This window comes from Erinaceus europaeus, chromosome 12 (assembly GCF_950295315.1).
Source record: "Erinaceus europaeus chromosome 12, mEriEur2.1, whole genome shotgun sequence".
Taxonomy (NCBI): domain Eukaryota; kingdom Metazoa; phylum Chordata; class Mammalia; order Eulipotyphla; family Erinaceidae; genus Erinaceus; species Erinaceus europaeus.
This window is the reverse complement of record NC_080173.1, coordinates 15,720,254-15,733,097: the sequence shown is the minus strand read 5'-3', so window position 1 is coordinate 15,733,097 and position 12,844 is coordinate 15,720,254. Positions and strand designations below refer to the sequence as shown.

At 42.8% G+C, this 12,844-nt stretch overlaps 1 protein-coding gene across 2 annotated transcripts in view; it reads right to left on the bottom strand.

Moving 5' to 3' along the window:
• Positions 1-11,402, bottom strand: part of SHQ1 (SHQ1, H/ACA ribonucleoprotein assembly factor) — a 121,239-nt gene extending 109,837 nt beyond the window's left edge. Inside the window, exons 1-4 of one of the 2 annotated variants that reach the window (XM_060202859.1) lie at positions 11,127-11,402; positions 8,037-8,101; positions 5,394-5,516; positions 2,988-3,148 (exon numbers count right to left, since the gene is read on the bottom strand). In XM_060202859.1, coding sequence (XP_060058842.1) covers positions 2,988-3,148; positions 5,394-5,516; positions 8,037-8,101; positions 11,127-11,269 — 492 coding nt within the window. In that variant the 5' untranslated portion in view covers positions 11,270-11,402. The remainder of the gene's footprint in view (positions 1-2,987; positions 3,149-5,393; positions 5,517-8,036; positions 8,102-11,126) is intronic. The other variant, XM_007530741.3, reaches the window with a different exon arrangement.
• Positions 11,403-12,844: the final 1,442 nt, after the last annotated feature.

The following is a 12,844-nucleotide window of genomic DNA, read 5'->3' as shown; positions in this document are numbered from 1 at the left end:
TTTACACCAACCTAAATTCTTTCTTTCTTTCTTTCTTTCTTTATTTATTTATTTTTACTCTTTTTTTTGCCTCCAGGGTTACTGCTGGGGCTAGATGCCTGCACTATGAATCCACTGCTCCTGGAGGCCATTTTTCCCATTTTGCTGTTGCCCTTCTTGTTACCGTTGTTGCTGTAGTTGTCACTATTATTGTCATTGCTGTTGTTGTTGTTGTTGGATAGGACAGAGAGAAATCCAGAGAGAAGAGGGGAAGAGAAAGACAGATACCTGCAGGCCTGCTTCACCACTCACGAAGTGACCCCCCTGCAAGTGGGGAGCCGGGGGCTCGAACCCAGATCCCCACGCCAGTCCTTATGCTTCGGGCCATGTGTGCTTAATCCACTGTGCTACTGCCCGACTGCCTTACTTTTTGAGTGAACACTTTCAGTGGCTCAAGAACTTCTGACCTAATAGGGCCTTGGCCTCTGCCCCCATTATTGCCTTCTGGCATCTTCTCAGCATTAAACAAAGTCACCCAAAAGGATCTTCCATTGCTAGCCAAAGGAATTAAGAAGCCACATTGCAGCACAGAAGCACTCCTGCAGGTGTCTCTCTCCTCTCCCACTCTCTTTCTCCCTTTCCCCTCTCAATTTTGTCTCCACCCAATAAATAACAAATAAAGAAATTTAAAAATCCAAGTTGCAGACCAGCAAGTTAGCTCGCTTAGAAGGTGTCTGCTTTGCCTTGCATGTAACCCAGCTCTGAACCCAGCCCCTAGCACACTGAGAGAAGGTTCGGTGCTGTGGTGTCTTTCACTCTCTCCCACTGCCTCTGCCTCTGTCTCTCTCTCTGATGAAATTGGCCCAGAGCAGTGAAACCCTGACAACAACAAAGCCACATTACCTGGCCTCTGGAAGCACTTTCAATCCAATGCACAATCTGCACTTAGCCTGTGGGACTTTTACTGTACTTTATTGTAGCTTCAGACTGCCAAGCCCAAAATAGACAAAACAGGCTCCCATCCAAGCAACTGAAGTCTGTTCACTATAGTCTCCACTGTAAGCAAAACTATTCTACCTGCCTCAAAAACGATCAAGGAGGAAGTCAGGCAGTAGCGCAGAGGGTTAAGCGCAGGTGGCACGAAGCGCAAGGACCAGCGTGAGGATCCCGGTTCAAGCCCCCGGCTCCCCATCTGTAGGGGAGTCACTTCACAGATGGTGAAGCAGGTCTGCAGGTGTCTATCTTTCTCTCCCCCTCTGTCTTCCCCTCCCCTCTCCATTTCTCTCTGTCCTGTCCAACGACGACATCAATAATTACAACAATAATAAGTACAACAATAAAAAAACAACAAGGGCAGCAAAAGGGAATAATTAATCAATTTAAAAAAACTATCAAGGAAATTAATAATAGTATGATGTGACCACAAGTCAGCAGAAAACCACCTAATGTTTCTGAAGGAAATATTTAATCAATATTATTCCCTGGTAACCAAATCCCAGTTCTGTTACCCTTGATAAGTCTTGAAAGCAATTTATAATTTTTAGAAGCAGGGGTCTCCTAGCACCCTTCATCATCATTCAGTGATGATGAAGCTAAAGCGTTCCAATTTTTCCAAATGTTCTTATACAGGAGAGCACGTTTATTCCTGTTTTACAAAGTGAAGACCAAACTGCCTTGTAGTTAAACAATTAGCCTGGCCTCCCAAATCTAAAAGGAGGCAGAAACAGAACTATAGATTCTTGATTTTTCCTTGGTGGACTCAGATCTATCTTGCTGTTGTCAGATCATATAGTGAACAACTTTAGCATGCTCTACTCAGTAATGGAAGAAAATAAAACTGTTTATCCCTGCTTCTCCCATTTAAAATAAAAGACTCCAAGTTAGTGATTCGCAAGTACTTATCATAAGCACTCCGGAGATGGGGTTTCTGTAAAACAGCATATGTACAAAAGATCTCTCCTCTCCATTCCATTTATTTCCACTTCCAAAAATCACCTAAAATGAAGTAGTATTTCCTAGGCTGCAGGAGAAAGGAAAAGCAGTGATTTTGTTTGTTTGTTTTTAACTAAACTGGCAAATAGGTTTGGATTTTTCTTTTTTTTAGAGTATTTGTTTTTGTTTGTTTGTCTGGAGGGGGAGTTGACCAGTGCAAGCCAACCTTTGTAGAGTGTGAGTGAGAGAGAAGGAAAGGGGAAGAGACACCACCACAGCACTAAACCTTCCTTCAGTGCCACAGTATTCCCATACAGTTTCAAGGGATCAAACTTAGATTGTGCTGGTGGCAGGAAAGGCACTGTACCAAGTGAACTACCCTGCTTGTCCCCAAACAATCTCGCTTTAACAAGAAAATATATTTCAACACCTACTCACATCAAGGGTAAAATGGCAGAAGTACCTCCTATACACACAAGAACAGGGGAAAAAAATTGATTAAAAGATATATTCACTCTCACCAGGAACCTTCCATTCTATTTGTATATAAAATAGAAAGACCAGGGGGAGTCGGCGGTAGCGCAGCGGGTTAAGCACAGGTGGCGCCAAGTGTAAGGACAGGAGTAAGGATCTGGGTTCGAGCCCCTGGCTCTCTACCTGCAGGGGAGTCACTTTACAAGCGGTGAAGCAGGTCTGCAGGTGTCTATCTTTCTCTTCCTCTCTCTGTCTTCCCCTCCTCTTTCCATTTCTCTCTGTCCTATCCAACAATGACGACATTAATAACAATAACTACAACTACAGTAAAAAAAAAATTTAAAAAACAAGGGCAACAAAAGGAAAAATAAATAAATATATAAATATTAATAAAATATTTTTTAAAAATAGAAAGACTAGGGGCCAGGTGGTAACACACTTGATCAAGTGCATGTATTACCATGCACAAGGACCCAGGTTCGAGGCCCCCCCACTCCCCACCTGCAGGGAGAGACGATTCACAAGTGTTTCACTTAAAGTCATAGTTCCCAACAATTGGCCCACCTTCTCAATTACCAAGTTCTCTTAGAAAAACAGCATACCTGTAACCGCTGGAAGACTCCAGACCGTAAGTTTCCAAATCCATAGCAACACTGTGGATCCAGAGCACTTTCGGATTCCTCGGTGTAGGGAGATTGTTCAATTTCCCAATCAAACTCTTCATCCTCATCCTCCACCTCTTCCTCAGAAACCTTGGAAGCACCTAAACATGTTAAATATTACTTTGTAAAAGTGCTGGGCTTACTAGATGCAACCAGAGGAAGGAAGGAGATAGGAAAAATGTCTGCTCTAGCACACCAAAAGACACGTAAAAGAATATGCACAGCAGCCCAAGAGAGGATGCCGTGAATAAAGCATTAGATTCTTGAGCATGAGGTCCCAAGTTCAACCCCCAGCATCAAATATACCAGAGTGATAATTTGGGGCAAGCGACACACCCACTATCTGTCTGTCTCTGTCTCTCTCTCATTAGTAAGTAAATCTTAAAAAAAAAGAGTGGTCCGGGAGGTGACGCAGTGGATAAAGCATTGGACTCTCAAGCATGAGGTCCTGGTTCAATCCCCGGCAGCACATGTACCAGAGTGATGTCTGGTTCTTTCTCTATCCTATCTTTCCCATGAATAAATAAATTCTTTAAAAAATAATAATAACAAATAAAATAATATGTATAATTATTCTAGCCCACGCTGAAGAAACAGAAGCAGCCCAAAGGCTCACTGGTATTGTAAGTAAAAGATGAGATGAAAGTAACCATACCTGAGGCTGTATGCCATACAGCATAATGGTTATTCAAAAGACTTTCATGCCTGAGGCTCCAAAGTTGCAGGTTCAATCCCCAGCACCACCAAAAGCCAGAGCTGAGCAGGGCTCTGGTTGTTCTCTGTGTGTATCTTTCTCTCTGAGTCTCTCTGTCATTAAAAATAAATAAGTTTTACCTTCTACCTTCTGCAACCCACAATGACCCTGGGTCCATGCTCCCAGAGGGATAGAGAATGGGAAAGCTATCGGGGGAGGGGGTGGGATATGGAGATTGGGTGGTGGGAATTGTGTGGAGTTGTACCCCTCCTACCCTATGGTTTTGTTAATTAATCCTTTCTTTAATAAAAAATAAATAAATAAATAAATATAAATAAATAAATAAGTTTTTTTTTAAAAGTAAATCATACCTCAGCTATTTATGACTCTCACATAAAGGTTAAGTGGAAAAAAAAACAGGCAAAAATAACACCGTATTGTAAGAATAATATGTACAATTCAGAAGCAGGCAAAATTGAAAGTACTGACTAACTAGGAAAGAAATGAGAAAGAAGTAGTGGGAGGAGAGACAGGTTATCAGTAACGGTCAATTTGATTGTTGTTTGTCATATCAGGTTTCGGACAGACAGTAAAAAGAAATACACAGGAAAACAGAGGGTTTTGCCACAGCACTGAAGCTTACCACAGGACTGTAGAACTCTCATATAATGTACCTGTAGGCCAAACCTGGATTGTATACATGGCAAACTAAGCAAGTCATCCATCTTACCAGCCCAAACACAGTCCATTTCTTAATCTAGGTGGTGCTGTGTAACTCATTCCTTTTTTTTTTTTATTTCTTTATTGGGGAATTAATGTTTTACACTCGACAGTAAATACAATAGTACATGCATAACATTTCTCAGTTTTCCATATAACAATACGTAACTCATTCCTTTGTACACTTTCAAGTCCAAGAGACCAATATTTTGGCAAAGATAGAGATAGCATTTGGTATAAAAATTATTCTGACCTGGGAGTCAGGCGGTAGCGCAGCAGGTTAAGTACATGTGACACAAAGCGCAAGGATCGGCATAAGGATACCGGTTCGAGCCCCCGACTCCCCACCTGCAGGGGAGTCGCTTCACAGGCAGTGAAGCAGGTCTGCAGGTATCCCCTTTCTCTCCCCCTCTGTCTTCTCCTCTCTCCATTTCTCTCTGTCCTATTTAACAACGATGACATCAATAATAACTACAGCAACAATAAAAAAAGGAAACTAAGGAAAAATAAATATAAAAATGTTTTTTTAATTATTCTGACCTAACATTCTATTTTTTTAAAGACCTTTTTATAATTATTATAATTTATTGGATAGAGACAAAGAGAAATCAAGAGAAAAGAGGGATGGTGAAGGAGAAAGAGAGATACTTACAACACTGCTCAAGAAGTTTCCCCCACTGCAAGTGGGGACCAGGGGCTTGAACCCAGGTCCTTGATGCACACAGTATCATGTGAACTCAGCCAGGTATGCCACCACCCACTCCTTCAACACATTCTTTGTTTTTAACTCATATGTCACTAAATGAGTTATTGCATGTTTTCACCAAAATGATTTTCTTCAATTTCATTTTTGTTAAATTTCTTGCCCCCAAGAAACATAGAGTATGCTAGACATTTTGTTTATATTTCTTCCCAATTGCAAATAAACAAACCTATTTCTTCCACAAGTGGTTTTGCAGTCCTGGATTTCTTTGGTGCCAGAAGAGCAGTTAGCATGTTCAAGCCTTCAAAATGTTGGCCAGGAGTTTCTTTTGGCAGTCGAATGGTGAAAATCCCTTCAAGATAAATTTGTTATATGTCTGGGTAAATTAAAATACTCAGAAATGTCATGTATAGAGCACCGGGCGGTGGCGCAGCGGGTTAAGCATACATGGTGTGAAGCGCAGGGACTGGCCTAAGGATCCTGTTTCGAGCCCCCAGCTCCCCACCTACCTGGGGGTCCCTTCACAGGTGGAGAAGGAGGTCTGCAGGTGTTTATCTTTCTCTCCGCCCCTCTGTCTTCCCCTCCTCTCTTCATTTCTCTGTCCTATCCAACAACAATAATAACAACAATACTACTAACAACAATAATGATAAAAGCAATGATAAACAACAAGGGCAACAAAAGGGGAAAAAAATGGCCTCCAGGAGCAGAGGATTCATGGTGCAGGCACCGTGCTCCAGCGATAGCCCTAGAGGCAAATTAAAAAAAAAATGTCATGTATATATCTACATATATATGTGGAATATAAGTCACTGTAACAGGGAATTCTATTTCACAGAGTTCTAAAAGTATGCCCTTATATATTCAGTGAAATTAAAAATACTCAGACTTTTTCTACCTTTGATTCAGTTGTCAACTCTACAAGAAATTATTATCTTAAGACTACAAACTGAGGACAGAGAAATTGCATAATGGTTATACAAAATGATTTTCATGCCTGAGGCTCCCAGGTTTCAGGTTCAATTCCCAGCACTACCATAAACCAGAGCTAAGCATTGCTCTGGGGAGGGGGGAAAGCTATAGACTGCTTTAGTTTAGTCCCCCTGTACAACCTTAACCTACTGACAGGCTAATATTAAAAGTCCAGGTTGAAATCTCTAAAATTCAACAATCTGAGAAGTATTAACCTGGAATTAAATAGTAGCTACTTATAAGATGTATTTCCAGGGGGTCAAGCAGTAGTGCAGCCGGTTAAGCGCACGTAGCGATAAGCAGCAAGGACCAGCATTCAAATTCTTTTTTCTTTTTTTTTCTTTTGCCTCCAGGGTTATTGCTGAGGCTCAGTGCCTGCACCATGAATCCACTGCTCCTGGAGGCCATTTTTCCCCCTTTGTTGCCCTTGTTGTTGTAGCCTTGTTGTGGTTATTATTGTTATTGCTGATGTCGTTGTCATTGTTGGATAGGACAGAGAGAAATGGAGAGAGCAGGGGAAGACAGAGGGGGGAGAGAAAGATAGACACGTGCAGACCTCCCTCACTGCCTGTGAAGCGACTCCCCTGTAGGTGGGGAGCCGGGGGCTTGAACATCCTTAAGCTGGTCCTTGCACTTTGGGCCATATGCGCTAAACCCTCTGCGCCACCGCCCGACCCCCAGCATATTCAAATTCTATGTGTTTTTATTTGACAAGGTTTATCAGTTTTAACTAGACTCCCCGATGAACTTACTACTTTATTACTGTTCTCAACTTAAAGCATCTGACCTTATTCAGTGTACTAAAGTGTCCTCAAATAAAGCAAATAAAACTCAAGACAAATATTTCTACACATGTACTGTTTCTATAACCTACTGTAATTTAAAATTTTGCTTTTGCCACCAGGTTCTCACTGGCACTTGGTGCCTTCATGATTCTACCTCTCCCCGCAGTCAGTCCTGCCCCCTTTTTTATTAAGTAAACAAATTTAATTTTTATTATCTTTATTTATTTATTAGCAAGAGACAGCCAGAAATCGAGAAAGGAGGGGGAGACAGAGAGACAGAGACACCAGCAGCACTATTTTACCACTCATGAAGCTGTCCCCCTGCAGGTGAGGACTGGGGGCTCCAGCCTGGGTCTTTGTGCACTGTAACATGTGCACTCAACCAGGTGTGCCACCATCTGGCCCCTTTCCCCCCCTTCTTATAGACAAAAACTGAGAGAGGGAGAACAAAGTAGACACCTGCAGCACTGATACATCGATCATGAAATCTCCCATCCTGCAGATGGATACCAGGCACATGAAGCCGGGTCCTCATGCACAGTAACATGTGTGCTCTACTAGGTGTACCACTGCCCATTCCCAGATATGATTGGCTTTGTTTAAAGACTTAACCTTTGGGGGCCAGGTGGTGGTGCACCTGGTTAGCACACATATTACCATGCACAAGGACCCCAGTTCAAACCCCCGCTACCCATCTGCCGGGGTGAAGCAGGCAGAAGCAGATCTGCAGGTGTCTCTCTGTCTCTCTCCCGTGTATCTGCCCCTCCCTTCCCAAATTCTCTCTGTCCTATCAAAAGAAGGAAAAATGGTTGCTGGGAGTGGTAAATTCATAGTGCTGGTACTGAGCCCCAGTGATAACCATGGCAGAAGGAAGAAAGAAGGAAAGGAAGGAAGGAAGGAAGGAAGGAAGGGAGGGAGGGAGGGAAGGGGTTAACAAAAACCTAATGGTGGCCAGGGAGGTGGCACAGCAGTAGAGCTCTGGACTTGCAAGCACTGCATCCCAGCACTACGTATGCCAAAGGAATGACCTGGCTCAGTCTCTGTATGTAACTATCTATAGCCAGCAATCTTGTGAAAGAAACAGAGATTTCTTTTAAATCTAATGGCAATAATACCTTTATCTGCATCATAGGATCCTTGTTCATTTCCATTTTCTGTAATTCTCCCAGGAAGGGTTAATCTGCAAATTTAATAAGATAACCTTTTAACCTTTTTCATGAAGCCCTCCAATTATAAAGTAATATAAGTGATCATTATCAATAGTACACATTTGTGGTCCGGGAGGTGGCACAATGGATAAAGCATTGGATTCTCAACCATGAGGTCCTGAGTTCAATCCCTGGCAGCACATGTACCAGAGTGATATCTGGTTCTTTCTCTCTCCCCTCTTATCTTTCTCATTAATAAATAAATAAAATATTTAATTAAAAAACAATAGTACACATTTATCCACTGAAATTCATCAGCCATTTTAAATAGAAATCCCTCACAATTTCTTTACCATCTTATTAACAGATTTCTTTCCTAGGCAAGAAGAAAATAAATCAGAAATGACAAATCTTTTGGTATGCATACTACCTCGTCACCAATAAAATAGATACTTAAAAGTCACAATAAGTATGTGTCATCAGTATTATAGAACTTACACATTCCTAATGAATGAAGTACCTACTTAGTACTTAATACAGCAGAGTATACAAAAGTCTTCTGACTTCCAAACAAATAAGCAAAAAAGAAGCAATAAAGAAATAACAAAACCAACTGTTTATATTAGGCAAATTACTAATTTTTTTAAAGTAGAAAGCAAAAGCAATTTTTGCAAATTCCATTATTACTATATGGGGTTCCCCCCCTTCTTACTAAAGGAAATTAACTGATGTCCCTGTTGCCTACTTTTCCATGATTCAGTCAGCCTCTCACTGAAGCCACGTAAGAACTTTCCTAAAACAGAAATATGAATGTCATTTATCTCATGGAAGAAGATGCCTGATACTGATCTGACCATTTAAACTCCTCAGTTCTGTCAGTCCCTGGCCATCACCATTCCAATCCCAGAAAGAGATAACTGTAACAGTAGTCCCTTATGAGTAATACCTACTAAATACTGAACTCATGGTTAGTTACAGGCATGATAACAGGGGCTCTATGTCACCTTTCCCTTCATACCACTTCCTACTCCACACTCCATCCTATTCTAACAGGAATGGTCTTTCAAAACTTGACCGGGGGTCATGCGGTTGTGCACCTCAGAGCACACATTACCATGTGCAAGGACCTCAGTTCAAGCCCCCAATCCACAAGGGCAGGGAGAAGCTTGACAAGTATTAAAGTAGTGCTACTGGTGTCTCTCTCTCTCCCTGCCTCTCCTTTTCCCTTCAATTTCTGTTTCTGTCCCATAAGATAATAATAAATAAAACTGGCCAAATCCAAAGGTCCAGGACTTCACTATTTTAATGCCAACGTTTCTCTGAACTACAAAGCATCTTCCAAACCAAGGTCCCTTCTAAGTCCAGCATATGGGATTAATTTACTAATAAGTTTGTTACAATGGCCATAAATACTAACTACCAGAAGCTGAATTGAGCCCCAGCTCTGACATTACCAAATATGTATTCATCTCTAGTATACCATAGCACAAGAGAGGCAGAAAGAGAGAACCAGAGCATCAATGGTACATGTGATGGTGCGGATTAACCTCAGAACCACAAACTTTTAAGTCCAACAATCTAGCCACTGTGCCACCTCTGAGACCATGCAAACTGTATTTAAAAAAAAAAAAAAAGTTTTTAAAACACAGCTCATCTCCCATCACTCCTCCAAATATTGTGAGTCCATGTCTATTCCCTTTAAATTTGGACATGGGATACAGCTCAGTGAGAAAGCACATATTTTTCAATATGTGAGGTCCTGGATTTGATCCTTGATAACCAAAACGAAAAAACTAATTGTCAAAGTTGAACAGGTTTCTGGAACTGTCTTAACCAATACAATCATGAACTTGACCAACAAAGCAAATGATTATGTAAACAAAGGGGAGGAAAAAGGAAAACATATTCAAGTAAGTGGATTAAGTTAGGGCATGATGAATATCTGAGTGAAATTGGTTCAGGCCCCATGAAGGAACTGGGACAGCCCAAGAGGAAAGTTTATATTTCCAAAATATTTAGGCAGGAATGGTCGGCTAGGGCATACTTGAGCGAGAAAGGTCAAGTGAACAGATTTTATTCAATAGGAAAAGGAAGCACAAGGGGTTGGTGATGCTTAGGAAGACTAGAATGACCAGGTTCCTTGTAAAAATGGAGCTAATAATAGTGACTGTCTCCAAGAATCCTTGCCACCTTTGATGAGATGACGCTCAAGAAGCACTTAAGATGTGGCTAAAATGCCACAGGGGTGGTTTTTAGTTTTGTTTTTATTAATTGATTGGATAGAGACAGCCAGAATCTGAGAGGGAAGGTGTTGATAGGGAGGGAGAGCGACTGAGAGACGTGCAGCCCTGCTTCACCACTCGCAAAGCTTGTCCCCTGTGCGTGTGTGTGTGGGGGAGTTGCACCCGGGTCCTGTCGCATTGCAACACATGCGCTCAACCTGGTCCGCCACCACGCAGGACACCCACAGGGGTAGTTTTTGAGAAAGTGTTGCCACTGTTTGTCTATGATTCTAAAAGGAGATTGGGGGGGGGGGGGAAACAAGCACGGACAAGTTCTGAAGACTCAGCACCAAGACTGGGGGACAGCTGACAACCCCAATTACAGGGGGCACAACCAGAGAAGGAGGAGACAACGGCGTGAGGAAGAAAAATCAGACAAGTCTGGTATCAAGTGGGTCAAGGGAAAAAAAAAAAAGAGAGAGACTTTTAGGAAGCAGCCAAGAGGCAGCCAGCCAGAAAGTGGACGGACAAAGTCCCGGGTACGCAAAGACGAGGCTGAAAACAGAAAAGGGGGTGGCGGTGGGGGTCGGGGAGCGGAGGACGAGGGCGACCAAGCAGGAACCGGCGCGGATTTTGAAATGGTTTCGAAACCTCTGTGGCAGGGAGGTGTAGGGAGGCAGAAGGAGCTTCTGCAGCATCTGGAAGGGGCTCCCGGAGAGACCCCATTCCATGGTCTCTGGAACAGCATCTTCTCTGGAAGAGCGAATGAATGAATGAATGAATGAATGAACCCTCCAAAGAGCTCTTCTCCAGAGCAGCCCCGGGGGAGACTCGCCTGAGAAAGTACGGCTTGGCATAGAACTTGAAGTCCACCCCCTCAAAGTAGACATCAAACTCGGAGACGCGGGCGTAGGGCACGCGGATGGCTATTATCAGGAAGTCGGGGTCCTGGCTGAGGTCGAAGGCGGGAGTCAACATCTCTGCGCCCGCCGGAGTCCTCAAGTACCGCAGCCGGGTCGCTCTCGCAGCCACGCTGCGCGGTCGCCTCAGCTCCCGACTGACTCTCCCCCGCGAGCCAGAGCGCTTCCGGCTTAAAGCGGAAGTGCTTGTGCTTGAAAGGAAGTCCCGCCCTACGTGAGTCTCCATGGAGATGGGACGCTCGCTGTTGCGGGGGGGGGGGGGGAGGGAGAGGAAAGGGAGGGGGAGGAGGGCCGAGTGTGGTTTTATGCTGAGGAATAGAACTGAGAGGCATAATGTTGCGGGAAGTTGTGTTTCACATCATTTTTATTTATGATGAACAGTGGTTTAGAAGAGTTGAAGAAAGGAGTCGGGCGGTAGCGCAGCGGGTTAAGCGCAGGTGGCTCAAAGGAACCTGGTTCAAGCCCCCGGCTCCAACCTGCAGGGGCATCTCCTCACAGGCGGTGAAGCAGGTCTGCAGGTGTCTATCTTTCTCTCCCCCTCTCTGTCTTCCCCTCCTCTCTCCATTTCTCTCTGTCCTACCCAACAACGATGACATCAATAACTACAACAATAAAACAACAAGGGCAACAAAAGGGAATAAATAAATAAATATTTACCAAAAAGAAAGATTTGAAGATTATACAGTATAAGTTCCACACCAGAGTTATGTGCCCCCACTGGTCCAAAGATAACCTCCATAGTTCTCACAGTCTTAGAGACCAATTGCCTGCTTTTTTTTTTTTTTTTTTTGCAAGTGTATATGCATCAGTTATCTAGATTTCACTTCCTGGTGAAATCATCTGGTAGTTCTTGAATCCTATTTCACTAAACATAAACATCTCCACTTCCACCTGTAGGGTGTTTGTTCTGTTTAATCTGTTTTATATCCAAGGCACTGCTCTGGCTTATATTGGCGCCAGGGGTTGAGCCTGGGACCTCAGCCATGAAAGTCTTTTATAGAACCACTGCTATTATCTCTCTGGGTGTGTGTGTGTGTGTGTGTGTGTGTGTGTGTGTGTGTGTGTGTGTGTGTGTGTGTGTGTGTGTCTAGTGACTCTCTTGTCTCTGTGTGTGGTGTCTCTGGTGTCTCTGATGTTTCATTGAAAAAACTAAAAAAAATAATAATATTTTTAAAAGCACCACTATACTATCTCCCCAGTCATTAGGGGATAACTTCACCTTTTTTTTTTCTCAGAGAGAAACAGAAGCCACAACCAACTTCCTTCAATGCCACAGGGAGAGAGGGGGCAGATTTGAACCTGGGTCGCACACCTAGCAAAACAACATAGTGTTACTACCCAAATAAGTTATTTTATCTTTGGAGGGAATTTGCTGAACCCACACACACCAAAATTCACTTCACATCTACCAAAGGTTTTTAAGATTATTAGAAAAAATTTAATAACTTGGTTTTACAGGGAAACAGACCCAAATTTAATCCAGTTTTGACCATTTCCCAGGTGTAAGACCTTGGGAAAATTACATCTCTGTGTGGTTCAGATATTGTTTCTATAAATGAGGAAAATACTGCAATTTAAACTCATAGAACTTCTCTGAGGATTATATAAAATTATGCTTGTAGGAGTCCATGAT